The sequence below is a fragment of the Barbus barbus genome (genome assembly GCF_936440315.1).
Source record: "Barbus barbus genome assembly, chromosome: 50".
Classification (NCBI taxonomy): Eukaryota; Metazoa; Chordata; class Actinopteri; order Cypriniformes; family Cyprinidae; genus Barbus; species Barbus barbus.
This window is the reverse complement of record NC_136728.1, coordinates 15,615,758-15,632,676: the sequence shown is the minus strand read 5'-3', so window position 1 is coordinate 15,632,676 and position 16,919 is coordinate 15,615,758. Positions and strand designations below refer to the sequence as shown.

Sequence of the window (16,919 nt, the reverse complement as noted above, 5' to 3'; positions counted from 1 at the left end):
GCGGCGACTTCTAAAGGGTTCAAAGGGGTGGGGTTAAGAAGGGGGTGAGTTTGACTGCTCGGAAGAGAGGCAAAAACACACGGCGAGAGCGACAGAAATGAAAGCCCCACAATTCCCATACTGTTTAAGGAAAAAACAGTCCAGTGCAAGTGCCAATAATCAAGCCTCCTTTTCAGACGTAAGAGACCTGAGATGAAAGGGGATGTTCTTGGCACAGATTCAAAACGATCTTTTGATCATTTAAGAGAACAGGCTGTGAACCTGAAACACCAGTTGGAGCTCTGTATCGTGAAGGTGAGGACATGTCAGGTGGTTGACCACAAAAGCAAATGTCCATCTATGTAGTGAAACATAAGGATAAAAACATTTTTTTTAGTGGCCATTTACATCATTTACAATAATTCACGTAAAAATGAAGTTTTCGTCATCATTTACTCACATCCACAATTTCTGGAGACTGTGTAGGTCTATGCACTTACAGTAACTCGAGACTGAAGCTTTCAAGTTATAGAAAGAAGGCAAAAGCATGATAAAAGTATCTTAAAAGCGATTCATATGATTCATGCACTATATACCAAGTCTTAAGTCATACAATAGCTTTATGTGAAAAACAGTACAATATTTAGATTATTATTTACAGATAATCTTCAGTGAGCTGTTAACTGCTGGACTGCTGAGAAAATTGAAATTGTTCTGATTTATGAAAATTGAATTGTTCTGATTTATGAACGAATCACTGCGACAAATGTGAAGCCTATGAAATGAGACACAGCTTTAATATATTCAAGATTTAAGATTAAGATTTTCAGTAAATAATGACTGAATATAGTCCGTTTGTCACACAGATGCCAGAAGTTTTCAGAAGACTTGGACAAATGTGGCACTTTTGCATCTTTTTTGATGTTTGAAAGCTTCAGTCTCTATTCATTTCGAATTGCATGAAAAAAAGTGGCCAGTCAATTCTTCAAAATTTCTCCTGTTGTGTGCCACAGAAAGAAAAACAAAGTTTTACATAATGTCTTTGTTAATATTACCATTATTTCAGAAAAAGGAAGGAAACTAAGGAAAAAAGACAAAAAAAGAGGGTAAATGGCAGAACATTAAATTTTGGGTAAATTTTCCCTATAAAACCAAATATGACAGCCATATACTATAAATAAAAACAGTCAAGCCTAAAAATCATGGCTCAAAAACAAGGCTGGAGAAACTGCTACATGGTCCTTTCACAAACATGAAAAATTAACAATGGAAATGTCCTCAGCCCCAAATGCAATTCAACTTTTCAAGGAGGAAGGTAAAAAAAAGCCCTTTCAGACAAGGCCTATCACCAGCCGTGTTAAAGGGAGAAAAAAAGCAAGAAGGCAAGAGGGAGGGAGGAGGGCCCGAAAGCCTCCATTCCTCTATTTATAACCATTCAGGCAGTGAGCAGCCACATTCCAAATGCCAGAAGGCACTTTTCAAAACTCCTCATTTAAAACTTAATGTTGTTTTCAGCTCCTAAAAAAAGAGCCGCCCTCCCTCACACCCACCATCGACCAAAAGGAACCAAGCGGGTGAAAAAAAAAAAGGCAAACAGTAACATGTAAATGTGACTCTGTTCGGAGGCAGTCCAGAATCGGCCCTTTCAAAACAAAAAGGGCAGCTGAAATGAGGTAAGCGTGCATCAGTATGCTAAAACGAAAATCTTTAATGAGAAATTTCTAATGGCCGGGCTGTGCTGCAACTCCAGCGATTAGCACTTCAAGGGCTCTTCTTCCTTTCAGAGGGTAAGTGGACCAACTAAAGAATGGCCTCCGCCTCCATTAAGGTGAATCTGAAGAACCCTTATGAGAAAGGAGAACAGAACACACTTGTCAGCTGCTGGGAGGCTGGGGAATGCGGTGCAGCCACCCAAAAAGTGCATCTGGTACAGGGGTGGGGTGGTGCGTGGATGGAGGAGGACCTAAGCGCAATTTCGCCTCTATTCTGTGCAGCTTTTGTTCTGGAGTAGGCAGGGGGTCAGCTCTGAACACATGACCACAGGGCTTCCCTCCTCTGCCGGGCAGGAGAAAGAATGCATCCCGAATATCCCTTCAAAACACTTCCAAAGACCCAGTAAAAATCACAAATAAGGCTTTTTAATATCTCAATTGTTTCTCCTACACCATAATGAGCTTAAATGGAGAGCAAATGAATAAAGTCTTCTGCTGAACAGATTTTTCTCTTTAGAAAATGACCCAATTTAGAGTTTTAGAACTGTGCTCAGATCTGCCAAAAATATCAGTATGAAGATTTCTCATCAGATACTTATATCAAATTATCCTGAAAAATTGTCTCAACTGTTTTAATTTTTTGGATTTACACAAAGAAGTTGGTTGATACAAAACCAAGCAATAAAATTGCAACAAGCAAGCAATAATAATAATAATAATAATAATAATGTTCCTCTGGTGATGGATGCCACAAACAATCACAAATGATCTCTCTTCAATGAGATTAAATGGAGATTTGTGCATGCATCTTGAATTTCACACCAGTATTCTCACATGTATCTCTTCTAGAGTTTCAGAGAATTATCTGAGCTATGCAAAATTATCTGAGCTATGCTATCTAGGTTCATTTTACTGCAACAAATATCTTATCAGTGACTTTTTATTTCTCCCAAGGAATTTTAGGGAGAAACATCTGAGACAAGGTTGTAACTCAATAAAATACAACTGAGCTCTTCATTAAATCTCCTGAAGTATGAAAGAACAACCTTTGTGCAATACAATGTTCCTGGGAGATGGTGAGTGAAAAGTTTGAATTTCAAATCCATCCAAACGTTGATTTAAAAAAAAAAAAAAACCAACAGCTCTTCTACAACTCTCTTTCTTGAGGAAAATGTGAGGACGCTGTCAGTCAATTACACAAGGTTTTCGCTAAAAATGAGTTTTGAAATCAGCAAAAATACAACTGCTAGAAAGTTTTTTTTTTTCTATAGGAAACAGCTTTAAAACAGAGCCCCAGTGCTCAGTAGTCCTCCATTGGGATGTTTGGGGGAGGATTATTCTAGAAGGTGTTGCACGTGGACTTCAATGAGCATCTGGCCTTTTACCGAACTCAATCTGTCAGCAGGAATGCCCTAATCCTCAACTCATTCAGCCTAGCTTTAACACAGGAAAACAGCACCTCGCTCCTCCATTTGACAGCCACAGAAAACACCTCTGCATCTCAAAGAGAGAGTAAAGCAGAGTGCACACAAACAGGGTCTTGCGCTGAGTCGTGGTGGTTTTTTAGGCCACCCTTGCCCTGCTGTTCACCCTTGGCTCACCTGTCCTACTGCCCCTTCTCTTTAAACGCCACAGCAGGGAACCTGGCAGATTGAAAAAAGCCCTGGGTTACAAACAGGTTAGTTGTGATGGCATTTTGCTGGCTGTGACTGTCCGCAAACTCGCTGTGAGTTCAGAGCATCAATAAATAATGCCTACCCTTTAAATGCACAGTTTGAGAGCTCTCACCTAAACTTGCCACACACCTAGGTTAACAGGTTTATGTACCTAAACAAAACGAGATCTACTGTACTGTTATGCAGTTCTGGTTTGAGCCATAACATACATAAATTGTTCAATTAGTAAACATGAGTCAATGCATTAGGTCCTCAGCTAACAAACAAGATCTTTACAGCATTTATTAATATAGGTTAATATTAATGTCTACATATAAAAACACATTTGTAACTTTTTCTTCACATAATTGTAGAAATTGTGTCTCCATATCAGAGATTATTAGTCAAAGTGTGGAAAGATATTGAGAGAGCCAGATTTGGAAAGGTTGTTGAGAGTCAGCGTGAGAAGAAAAGCAAACGAGCGCGAAAAAATAAGAAGGGGATGTTTCCTTAGCTTCTTTTGTGTTTACACGACAGGCTTTCAGGCATACTGACTGAATGAAAAACCTCTGTATTATGACACCCAGGGACCTGTGCCTACAGGTAGCTGACTAATTACACAATGCCAAAACCACGAAAACGCCCAGACCACGAAGCCTGTGCCACAAAAGAACAGACATTGCGGAAATAAAAACAGACGGAGAGAAATTATGACAGAATAAATCAAGACATTTGGTCTGAGGCCTGAGTTAAAACGCAAAAACAGAAAATAATCCATGTAAATATGAAACCTTACACAAGTAATCCCTTCAAATATACGAGGTTTCACAATGGTTAAGTCTTCAAACAAAAACAAAAGTGCGGGAACTGACCGGATGTCTGGTGTCCCTTTTACACAATCAGTATCAGATTTCAGAAACACTTTACACTGAAACAACAGCTTTATAAACTTCAATGTCAATGAAGAATGTGCACTCAATACACTTGAGTCTCACGGATATCTCTAGACTCTTGAGAATCTTCCAAACTGCAATTTTGTTCACTGCAGGAAGGGGGCGCTATTGAAATGGTTGTTTTGAAAAAAAAAAAACAACAATTGGAGAAAAATGCCCTCTAAAAAGGCCATTAGCAAAATGTACATATGACGATCACTTCAGGGAAGTACTTGAAGGACTAGCAGCTCACTTTCGACAAAGAATCCGCCCTTGTACTCTCTAGCAGTCCTCAGGTCCCCTCTCATTACTCCACATACTCAGACTATTCAATCAGCACCAAAGCTCGAGTCTCAATTCAGCTATTGTCCAGCATGGAACACCATAAAATTTCACAGCTACTCGCATATGCTTCTGATGAAAGGAAATCTAATGAGCAAACAAGGTGACACCACCTTTAAAGTAAAATGTTAATTGACTTACCTCAATTTTGTCCGTTTTGGCATCGCCCCAGTAAAGCTTTCCTGCGACGTAGTCAACGGCCAAACCATTGGGCCAACCAAGGGAGGTGTTGAGCAGCACAACCCTGTCTGTTCCATCGAGGTTTGCTCGTTCAATCTTGGGCAACTCTCCCCAGTCAGTCCAGTACATGTATCTGCATAACAGCAATAAGAGGAAGGTAAATTACATGCTAATTCAGAAGGAATTCTCTTAGAGATATAAGAAATGAAGTACATAACTTCCATACCCGTTTATGGGATCTAACACGATGGCTCGTGGCTCGTCCAAGTTCTCGGATACGAGGATGCGTCGAGAAGTGCCGTTGAGTCTAGTCACCTCAATGCGATCAGTGCCAGTGTCCGTCCAGTAGAGGTTCCGTGCCACCCAGTCCACCGCAATTCCATCGGGATGGTTGATTTCATTGGTGACCAAAGTCTGGGAGTCGCTTCCATCTATTCGGGCACGGCGGATGGCCCTCACCTCATCATCCGTCCAGTATATATATCCTTCCACCGGGTCGTAGTCGATGGCAATTGCGTGCCGGATGTCACCGACTTGTAAGACGATGTCCGTGAAGTCAGGTAAGTCCAGGGATATCCGCCGAAGGTCAGTTCGGCGAGCCAGTAAAAGCACCTGTTCCGCCCCTGGTAATAAGATTGAGATTTGCTCATGTTTGAGAACAACGGAGACATCTGCTACTGCAAAAGATCCATCATGGACCAGAGATCGCCTGGCCTTTGACCTGCACGGTCTACTTCAGTTAGGAAAGCAGCAACTCAAAAGCATCTTGCAAAAAGGTCTACAAATACATGTATTAAAACTACTACCGTGCCTAAGGCACAGATTCAACTCGTCAAAGAAAACTGAGTCTGACAGTAGCAATTAGTAGCATGAATTGCAGAGTTGTCCCTGCAGACGGTGCACTGCAAGATCGCATTGCTCCATTTCTTAATCCTGAGGTCAGTGGGAATATGTTTCATTTGGCCAGACAACCTCCCCTGTCCTCTGCTAACACTGGACAGCTCCATGTTTCAATTGCGCCACTGGAATGAAAACTTGAAGAATACTTCTCATTGTTTCCTGGCCTGGGAATACACTGCCTCAAATTTGAAGGAGTTATAAATTCAAGTAGAAAGGCAGAGCAACTTGGGAAGGGGTGAATGTATTTTTTTCTAATAAAAGAGCAGTCTGTCATTAGCAGGCTGGGTGCACAGATACAATGGACAAGTCTGTTCTGGAGAGGGTGGGAAATAAAAAAATACCAAGCAAGCCAGGGGGTGAAGTCTGATTTTAGAATAGCCCTTAATGCTTAATGTACGTCCTCATCAAGAATAAAATGACAAATGCATTCAAATTTAATTAGTCAAATGCATTTTACTTTTGTACAAGATAAGTCCTTTTTGGACATACGAAATATGCCTGGATCTTTCTATTGTCCTCAATTTACTTTACTACAATTTCTACACTCCCAACAAAGTTTCACCAATGAATTCCAGAGACTTCTTTTTATTAAAAGTTACATTTTTGATTTGAAAGGATCATATTCATGACTTCTAAGATTGTATCTAATTGCAATGACTTTTCCAGACTTGGCAAATGTCATTTTTAAATTCCCTGGTATTTCCAAGGACCCCATAATGACTGCCAATTTATAACCAGCAGAGGGGCATTCCTTAAGGAGACTGGAAATGAGGGAATGTATACAAACCACTGAGTAATTCAACCTAACTGAACTGGACATAAACGCACAAACATTGGACTGACCCGGTCAGCCCCTAAAAGGCAACCTTGACATGGGACCACCAAAGCCTCAAACTAGGTCTACCAGCTCTTCATCTAAGCTAAAACTCTCATTACAAAGAGAAATAGTAGTAAAATGTGTCAGCGGTTCTGGAATAAGGTTATGATTCATGATTGCTGAAAAAGAGGAGAGTGATTTTGACTAAACTAAACTCAAATGAACCACCATCTGACAAACATTAGTCTCTGTCATGGTCTTCTGTGCAGGACGGCATGCAAATGTTTTATAGATGCGCAGTATGCCAATCCTCATACCAAAACCAGCCCATTAAAGGCCACAGTTCATAAAAATCAAATTTTACGCTCGAGAGCAGGAACATCATAATAAAATTATAAATGCAACAAAAGCATTCCATGCTCTTCATAGAAAAGCAGCCATATCTATCTATCCATCCATCTATCGTATACTTTTTGGGTCTTTTTAAGCATTCAAATCAACATGTTTTTTTACCTGGTCGACAAGTCTTTCCATCCTCTTTGAGTTTAACCCCAGTTGGACAAGCACAGGTATAGAAGGGCGGCACGGGAGAGAGGAGACACAAGTGGGAACAGCCTCCATTTCTTTCACTGCATGGAGTTTGAACTGTGGAGCAATGACAGGGAAAGAGGAAAGCTATAAAACTGCTGTTTATTACACATTACTGCAAAGAGCAACGACCTCTTGGTTAAAAATTTACCAGAAAACACAGTGACCTAAATAGTGTGAAGGCTTCACCAAATTCCCACCTTAATTCGAGAAAGTTCATCAGATGGGGTGATTAATGTGTCAGAGCACTGAATTGTACTGTAAATACAGGTCAGGTGTATAAATAACCACAGCTTGAATGCATTAACCCCACTCTTTTATTGCTCAGGAAACTTAACAGTGAAGTTTTTCAAACCTGAAAATCTCAAAAGGAGATGACCTTAATTTTTTAACACTGATGTCTAGGGGATAGTGAAAAAGAGATCTAATGTGTGATTTTACTTTATTTAACTGACTTAACATGTTATTTTTGAGATTTCGCTCAAATGATGAACTTCACCTATGAACTTCCTTTCCACATGTGACACGACATTAGAAAAGAGGTAAAAAAAACAGCATTGCTCAGTTCCTAAACAAAACGGCAACCCTTGAACAAAAGCAGGTGGCAGCAAAACATTTTATTTCCTGTAACAGGTTTTTCCATTTCCACCAGGTCACGCTCTGCTCGTCGCAGCCTCTCAGAAAAGGCATCTGCTCCATCAGGAAAACATAGGCGGCCCTGACCCAGCACTTGCTGTCCTCCTCTTCTCCATGCTGCTTGCAGATGTGGTGTCTGCCCAGCACACTGACTGATGACTGGTCCACAGTTCAAGGACACATGAGGAAATTCACAAAATACCAATACAGGCACATTTGTGAGGACAAAGTATAATGCTTGACTATGCAACTGTAATATAAATACATATATTTAAAAAAATAAATATGAATTATTAACTTGAAATTATATTATTATTACTCATAAATACTGCTATGAATGTAATCCTCACAAAATAATTAATATTAAATCACAAAAACTTCTTTAAATCTTAGCAAATTATAAAACATACGTAGTTTATACATTATAATATTCTTAAAATAAATAATGCTCTACAATTAATTACAACATTATTAATCAAAAATTTGTTATGACATTCTGCTGTGTTATCCACACTTTTTTTTTTAGGATTAAATTAATTTACATTTACACTACTGTAGTGTTTTTTTATTTTTTTTTATTTTTGTTTTGTAAGAAATGATTTTATTCTCCAAGAATGCACTGAATTGATCAAAAGTGACAATATAGACATTTTTATATATTATTATAAAAGTATACACAACTGTTTTTCACAACGTTAATAAGAATAAAAATTTCTGGAGCAGAAAATCAGCATTTTATTATTTCTGAATGATCAAGTAGACTGGAGTGATCGCTGCTAAAAATTCAGCTTTGCCATCACAAGAATAAAATTACATATTAAAATAGAAACCTTTACTTTAAAATGCAAAAATATTTCACATTATTCTATTATATCACTATATTTTGGATTAAATAAATGCAGCCTTAGTGAGCATAAAAGACTTTAGAAACAAAAAAAAACTAAACTTTTAAACAATTTTCAAAAAAAATTATTTTGTCTTTTTAATCTATTTGCAGTATTATGAATATTTTATAACTGCTTTTATTGCTTATATTAGGTTTAACGAAACAAAACATTTTTTTCCAGGTGCCACTGGAAACTGCTTGAACCACCCTGGTTGAAATCATTTGTCTTGATCTTCACTGTTTGTTTGCATGATGATTGCTTCATCCTTTCTTTATTATCTTACCTCCAACACAACAAACACTTACCTAGTGGGGCCTTTGCAGGCTGTTAAATGTTTCGGAGCAATCCACACCCACATCCTCACACACACAGACTAAGGTGGGGGTGGGATCGTGCTGGGACTGTTCCCCGTCTCTGAGGAACTGTGTTTATTTGTTCAGAGTGGAATGCAGGACACTTGAAATATTTCATTCCCTGAGAACTATTCTCCCCAGATTGCCTCACGGGCCAAAAGACCGACACTTTTACAAAGAGACAGTACAGTAAGTGCTGAAAGAACGACCTAAAAAAATGAAACATGGAATGTGAAGGATCTCTTGAGGGAAACTGACCTGAGCCCAACACTGAAGATTGCTGTTTCTTCACAAACATGGTTTGTGAAAATTTGATGTGTATTAGAGCTTCAAATTGTCCATTTTTGGCACATTGCCATTTTTGTATATTTGTACATTATTTTATTTTTATTTCTTATTTTTTTACTATCTGTGTCCTGTCGCTGTCATTCTGTCGCACTGTGGAGCTACTGTCACTAAAACAAATTCCTTGTATGTGCAAACATACCTGGCAATAAAGCGAATTCTGATTCTGAAATCAGTCTGAATCTTAGGGCCAGCACTTAAACCTCATGGGTCCTGGGATAAAATGTGTATTTTGTTCTAGTTTGATAAAAACCCAACCATCTATCAACTAGTGTTAAGAGTTCCTGAGGTGAGTAGACTCACTGTTGGGCTGCCGCTCTTGGCCCAGCACCTGGATGTCCATCGGCGAGTAAATGCCGCTGAGAATTTCTCTCCGTTTCTCTCCGGTATATTTGTTGCAGGCGTGGATGGATCGGGTCTGCCAGTCTGTCCAGTAGAGTGTCTTTTCATAAAGAGTGAGGGCGAATGGGTGAGTGAGGGAACCCTCCACAACGACCTCCCTGTAAGCGTCAACACATATGTAAATACACACCTCACTTAAATGATCAACATGTTACATTTTGGATGTTAGATGCTTTTTAAGTGATGAATGACAACTCAAAAATGAGGTTCGTTTCATTCAGCAAAGGTGACATCATGAAAATCTAACTTTTTCCATGTTTAATTGCTACAATTGGGTCCCCGGTACATGTACCAACCCAGAAAACATGAACAAGAAACCCCCCCAGTAATTGTTTTGGTAAGCCCTTCTCTGCAAGCTTATATAAAAAAAAAAAAAAAAAAAACGAGCCACTCAAACGTCGCTCCCCCCATGATGTAGAAAGGGAATCTTATTAAAATTTTACCACTCCTTAATCGGGTTCGAGTCTCGGGCCGGCAGGGATTGTAGGTGGGGGGAGTGAATGTTTGAATCAGATTGTGTTTTTCAGCAGAGTATCTGAGGAACGAGCTGTAAAAGCACAGCCCTATTTTGGAAAAGGGGGCAAGGAGCAGCAACTCATTCGCATTTAAAGAGACATGCACAAAAACAGCGTGTTTCTGCACATTCTGGGGACACCTGAGATTTATATTACACATTGTACAAAGGAGCATAATAGGTCTCCTTTAAACATAAGTGACAGTAAAGATATTTTATATTAATTTTACAAAAGAATTCTACTTAAAAAAAAAAAAAAAATGTTCTTTGAAACTTTTTATTCAACAAATAATCTAAAATAAAATATATCAGTCAGCTGGTTTCATGTGTTCATAAACACTCTGGTTGACCAAAATTCACAAGTTAGACCAGCACTGATGGGTATAAACCAGCCTGGACCAGCTTGGAATGTCTAGTCTTTCAGCAGGGAACACACATTCTAAGCTAGCTTGCTTTATGAATCCAGTCAGAATTCTTTATATGGAATTAATTCCAGTAAATGTAAGTTAGGGACTCTGGTTGTCCTACATGTCTTAAAATTCAAAGACATAAGAGGCCTACAGGTATTAACCTTTCCAAAAGGCATATAGAAAGGAAATTTAAGACCACAACAACATCAACTGAGGACTTAGGTCTTTTTTAGACCCTTCAGGAAATCTGGAGCTCTGTGAAACCGAACCCCCCCCCCCCACCTTTGGGGGGCCCGTAAGGCTTCTTTTCCAAGAAGAGGGGTTAATTAAACAAATCAGGCTGTCATCGACCTGTAAGACTGCATCTGTTTCGGTCGTTAGTAGGGAGTCATCCCGTTCTGTAACGGCACAGCTGCCCTTATTAAGGGAGTCCATCGGAGCACCGCGTGTCGCGTTTGTCCGCCGAACGGAGGCCTTCTGAACCACCGGACATAAATAAACAGGAGTGGATCAAAGAAACAAGTGTTCAGAACCGTAGTGCCGCAGTATTCAGAGAAGCATCGCTCATCAATCACAGAGCTGTAGTGGGTCGAGAGGGGATACATTTTCCTAGTTAGGTCGGGGGAGTCGGTGTGCGTGAGCGTGCATGGAAGAGTTGGACTTGACATGTTGCTCACCCTCCCGATTTTTAATAGCGTGTGACGAACGGCGGAATGGGGGGAGGGGTGGTGGAGGGGGGTCAGCACTCTGGTAAGGTAATTACAAACAGATTTTTCACAGCTTTTGACGCACTCTTGGTAGTGACAGATGTTTGAAGCCAGAAAACTTAAAAGGCTATTAAACAAAGGTGTTCGGGCTCTTTTATTTTAAAAACAACCGAGTGTAAGTGTTTGAAGAAAAGCGCTAACAAATTTACATTACGACGTGACACTGAGCAGAATCCCTCCGAAGCGTCTATTCTTCAGCCAATTCTGTGTGAGGACAGCAGAACCTTAAATGAATTGCTTAATGCCACAAGTGTCGTTAAGAGGCCGGAATTAAGTACGCACCACTGATCCGCAGATGTACGACAACTGCTATTACTCACGTCTGATTCAGTCCAAAAGAATTACACCAATGCTATGCGCTGTTTTCAGGTTACACAACAAATGTGGGCAAGAATAACCAAACAAAGTAAATTATTACTTGAGAGTAAACATGAAAACTTTGTGAAAAACATGCAATAAAAAGAAAAAAAAATTTTTTTTTTGGAAGACTGAGGATATGACTTGAAAATGAAGGAACCAACTATTAATTAAATCATTTAAAAATAATTTAATCATACTTTTCAGATTGACAATTATTATTTTAATATTATAATAAATTAATAAATAATATTATTACATCTCAATATATTATTTATTGAAATTCTGAAAATTTAAGTTATAAATGCATTAAACATTTTAATCAATTTAATAAAAAAACCTTTTTAGATTGACAACTATTGGATAGAGTATGCCATTAAAAATGCAAGACTCAATTATTAAAATTTTATTTTTAACCAAATTTAAAAAAAAAAAAATTACATCGCTTTAAACTGATGCCTTTTTGGTATACTAGGAATGACACTTAATTTAATTAATTTCTACTCTAAAACAATGAAGGAATCAATCGTCACGTCGCCATGATATTCTGGTCTCCAGATATAGGTCAGGTTCCTCCTTCAATGACGTCTGCTGGACTACAGGCCTAGCCAGACCATACGACTCCTGTAGATCGACTAGCAATGCAAATCTTAACATAGCAGAGGGTCTGACATACCTTTCTTTATTGAAGTTGCTACGAAATCCTACACACACAAAAGGAAATGTAACCCTTTGGCTTGGGGGCACGAATCATACCCATAATGCCAGACGGGCTCGGGTTACAGTGGTATATGGCACGGAGGTCATCTCAAGTTAAGAGTGGGCAGAAGTAGGGAGGGGGGGTCCCAAACCAGGCCTACGTGCAGGGAGTGTTTGGATTGGATCACAGACTCCATACCATTTGGCTTCAATCCGGATGGGAAAGGGAAAGAAATACAGGGAAATTAATTGAGAATAAGTGTGAAAGAATGAGGAAACTGACCGAGCCGTTCCATCCAAGTTGGCCCTGTGGATGAAGCTGAGTTTGGCATCCGCCCAGTAGAGTTTCTGCTCCTCGAGGTCGATGGTCAGTCCATTGGGCCAGTAGATTTGCTTCTGGACAATGATCTGTCGACTGCTACCATCCATTCCCGCCCTTTCTATTCTTGGCTCCTCCCCCCAGTCAGTCCAATACATGTACCTGAGAAGAAAAAATACAGGCGTCACGCGTCAGTCAGCTGGTTTCCATTACCCCAGAGAAAACAAAGTGAAAACTAGTCAACCCTCCAACTAGACGATGAAAATATATAGTTTTCACATCCGTATTTGCAAGAAGTATAACATGCAATCAGTAACAAAGAACAAACAAACTCAAGTACAACATGACATGGAGATGTTTGCAACGGTTTAAGAATTGACTGGAAGCTGCTCAAGGTTAGGCAACATGGATTTGTTAGACTAAACAAACTTTTCAAGAGCAGGCTGTTTTCAAAGCAAGCCATATCAGCCTTATATTTGCCAGAGCCTGTCTCGCTTGAAACACTTCATATGAGAGAAACACAACACAGCAACCAAAGCAAAGCACATGCTCAACAACTCCAAACTTTTTTTTGTTGGCAAAAAGCCTTTTGTGTGTTCAGGAAATACTAGCAGTCAATTCCAGTTTGCAAGAAAAGAAATGGATTGTAAACTAGCCATACTAACCTTAAAAAAAAAAAAAAAAAAAAAAAAAAAAAAATTATATATATACATATATATACATACACACACGGTGTAAAAGGAATAGTTCACCCATAAATCTAGAGATTTATACACAACCCAAAATTGTCATATGGCTTATCAAATTTGCCATGATCAAATCTCATATAATCATATACATAAATATATGTGCTGTGTGTTTCAGAGTGAAGCCCGTCATTGTATTCATTTACCCCACAAGCAGCTCACAATTCATGGTTTTCAGTTTCTCAGAGCAGCTTGGTTTGCAGTACAAGCTGCTCCACACATTTAATATTATGATGGGAAAATGTATTATTTAATTTAGTATTTTGGTAATAATAATTAATAAAATTATATAATACTTATTATACTGCACCTTTACAAACAAGCACAGAAACATTGCACGATTTCTAGAAAAAAAGTTGAAATTAGAGGTCATATATAGCCTATTAGTGAGGGAATATGACGCAACTGAAAAATTATATTACAGAAGTGCAGCTAAACTATATCCATAATGTGTGTCAAAATACCACCCGGTTGTCTAATCAACAAAAAAAAGCTAACTTTAAGGATAAAAATTAAAGGATAAAAAAAATGGGGAATGAACACCAAAAAAGGAAAAAAGACAACTGACAAAAAGAAAATATGCATAAAGGGAAGCATTCACCCAGGGAAGCCGTACTTGTAGTGTACAAGCTACGACAGCAAGCGTGTCGCCAACGGAAACACTTCTCAAATCTCATACCAGCAGGGAGACCAAGCATGAAAACTCAACCCCTTCCTCCCCTGAGATTCATCCTATTAGCCTGCCTGTGGCTCCAACGGTTGTACTGTATTTTTCTCAATTAGGACCTTCAGCATTACACCGCTGCCGAAATCTGATGGCTGACAGAACAAAGAGACTGTTGAACAATGGTTTTGCAGAAGGCCGTAACAAGGACAATAACTCTTCGAATGGCACACTGTAGCAAGGTTCATAACTAGGACTTTGAATTCAAATTTAGCAACTTATTAGCAAGTCAGAATGGTCGGCTAATTGACCAACCGTCTAAGAAACTTCTCTGAGAAGTTTAAAGCACCAGGAGAAATTATGTGGTATAATTTAATGGCTAAAGGTGCACATTTACAATTTTCTTGTCAAATTTTTGCCTTCAAAAGGGTGAAATTACCACACGGGTTCAAGTTGGTCAGATGAATTAGCCGCACTGACCAAGAGCAAGTTGCTTGGTTTGAAATTTCACAGAGATTTCACCTTCCGTCTAGCACAAGTTAGCGCAACGGCTAATACTGCTAACAGCAGCTTTAAATCTTTGGGAAGCTACATTTTTTACTTTAGCTTATACAATTACATGTATATAATCATGTTAATATGATTATCAGCACATTTCTAAAAACACTTCATAGTTTTACACCTGCTAAAAGCTAGATAGGAGTTCCTCAGAAAGCTAATGCTAACACAAAGAGTGTAGTACTCTCAGCTCTATTTAACAGTTTTGCCATAATTATAACCAAAATTCTACATATTTTACTGTTTAGAGTACAATTTTGTCAATCCATATGAACATTAAGAAGGCAAAGTAGATTAACAGTGCTAGAAAACAAATGAAGCCAAGTCTAATTTTGCTGCAGCTACCAAATCTGCTAGATATCACATTAAAGAAAAATTCTCATGCAAAGACGTCAGTGGAGACAAACAACCAGCTTCGGCATCTCTGGAGTGCGTGCGAGCGAGCTTGTTGTGATTTTGTCTGTGTTATACACAGATATAAACCTGACGCTTGGCCACGCAACAGAGAATATCAACTGGAGCCACCCAATGAAAGGAGATTGTGGAATGTCTACAGAAGATGGCAGAACGTCTCCAAACGTTAAATACCAGGTAGATCTTTGCTATATAACTCCACATAAAACACTGTCAGATATTTGGATGTGCCATGCCTATCTGGCTATAAAAACTGTATTTTTTTGGTCACACTTTAAAATTCAAGAAGAGTCAGCAAACCTAACACGGCAATAAATAAAAAAGGTCCATTCTTTTCATCTGATGGTAATTCATCTTTTTCACTCCTCCCAAGCCTCTTTTGGAGAATGTGAAAACAATGAACGTGTCTTAAGAACAGACAAACATAATTCAGGGGCCCCTGCATGCGGTTGCTCTCACTCTGAGGGGGGGGGTTGTAAAAAGCAGAGCCCCCCTTTCTGTGATCTGAAGCAGGGGCCCGACAGAGGTCTTGGATCTCCACGGTAAATCTCAACTCAAAGCTCTCAGGCGGTGACAATAAGAAAATAAAAACGCATGAAGCTTATGAAGTATGTCTGCTCAAAAACGCCAGACATTAACTTTCGGATTGCAGTGTAACTGGAGAATGGATCTCTCGATCTGAAAATTTCTTTTAAACGCAATGAAATTCACAAAAAAGGCAGCTAACGTTTTGAAAAAAGCAAGCGGTATGGATGTGTTTCTTTAGGCTACAGGCCAGGAACAGTGTCTGGCTCCATTTTTAATGTCTTCATCATACACCGCACAAAGTGAAATGCATTCTGGGGAAAAATGTTCCAGCTCTTGGGTGTCATAAATACAGAATGAGCTAAAAGCCTTGTGTTCGCAACTAGGTGGATGATAAAAATGTGAAATGCACAGTTCAGCAGCAGTGTATTTAGATTTTTTATAACCTCAACTCGGGCTGTCACGACCGTAAACAGACTGACTATCAAGGTCGTTTTTGATCACTTGTCTTAGGCCCAATCCCAATTCTATTTTATACCCCTTGTCCCTTGAAACAGAGTGTCAAGGGGTAGGGGTGAAAATATTCCCCTAAGAATTGGGACACCACTACTATACCGTCACATATCATCATACGTCGTCTAGCTCCTACAATACACACCTATACTGGTGTGCATTAGAGCCTTAGCGTTCAATATAAACGTGCTGCTTACTGACACACACACACACACTTGTATTTGTAAATTGTGGGGACATTCCATAGGCATAATGGTTTTTATACTGTACCATATTTTCTATCGCCCTACACTAACCCTACACCTTACAGGAAACGTTGTGCATTTTTATTTTCTCAAAAGAACTCTGTATGATTTATAAGCCTTTTGAAATATGGGGACATGGGGAAATGTCCTAATAAGCCACCTTCTCCTTGTAATACGCACGTCATACCCATGTCATTATACAAATTTGTGTCCTCATGTGTGACAAAAATGTGCAGACACACATCCAGGGGCAAAGAAACTTGCCAACGTTGTCCTACGACTTTTATTAATAACAGTTTAAATATTGAATCCCTACGTTATATTTTCCAGCAACGAGAGGACAAAATCACTGTTTTAGAAGTAAACTCACTCATTGCAAAGAGAGAAGCACAGAAGAGCTTGCTCACTTTCTCTCTCTCTCTCTCTCTCTCGAATTGGCAATATTTGAGAAAAAGGTTTA

The 16,919-nt window shown here is 39.1% G+C and overlaps 1 protein-coding gene across 1 annotated transcript in view; it reads right to left on the bottom strand.

Annotated features, from left to right (window-relative positions):
* Positions 1-16,919, bottom strand: part of LOC306867939 (low-density lipoprotein receptor-related protein 5-like) — a 62,717-nt gene that overhangs the window by 34,877 nt on the left and 10,921 nt on the right. Inside the window, exons 4-8 of the mRNA XM_079413892.1 lie at positions 12,759-12,956; positions 9,630-9,826; positions 7,031-7,162; positions 5,027-5,423; positions 4,762-4,933 (exon numbers count right to left, since the gene is read on the bottom strand). Coding sequence (XP_079270018.1) covers positions 4,762-4,933; positions 5,027-5,423; positions 7,031-7,162; positions 9,630-9,826; positions 12,759-12,956 — 1,096 coding nt within the window. The remainder of the gene's footprint in view (positions 1-4,761; positions 4,934-5,026; positions 5,424-7,030; positions 7,163-9,629; positions 9,827-12,758; positions 12,957-16,919) is intronic.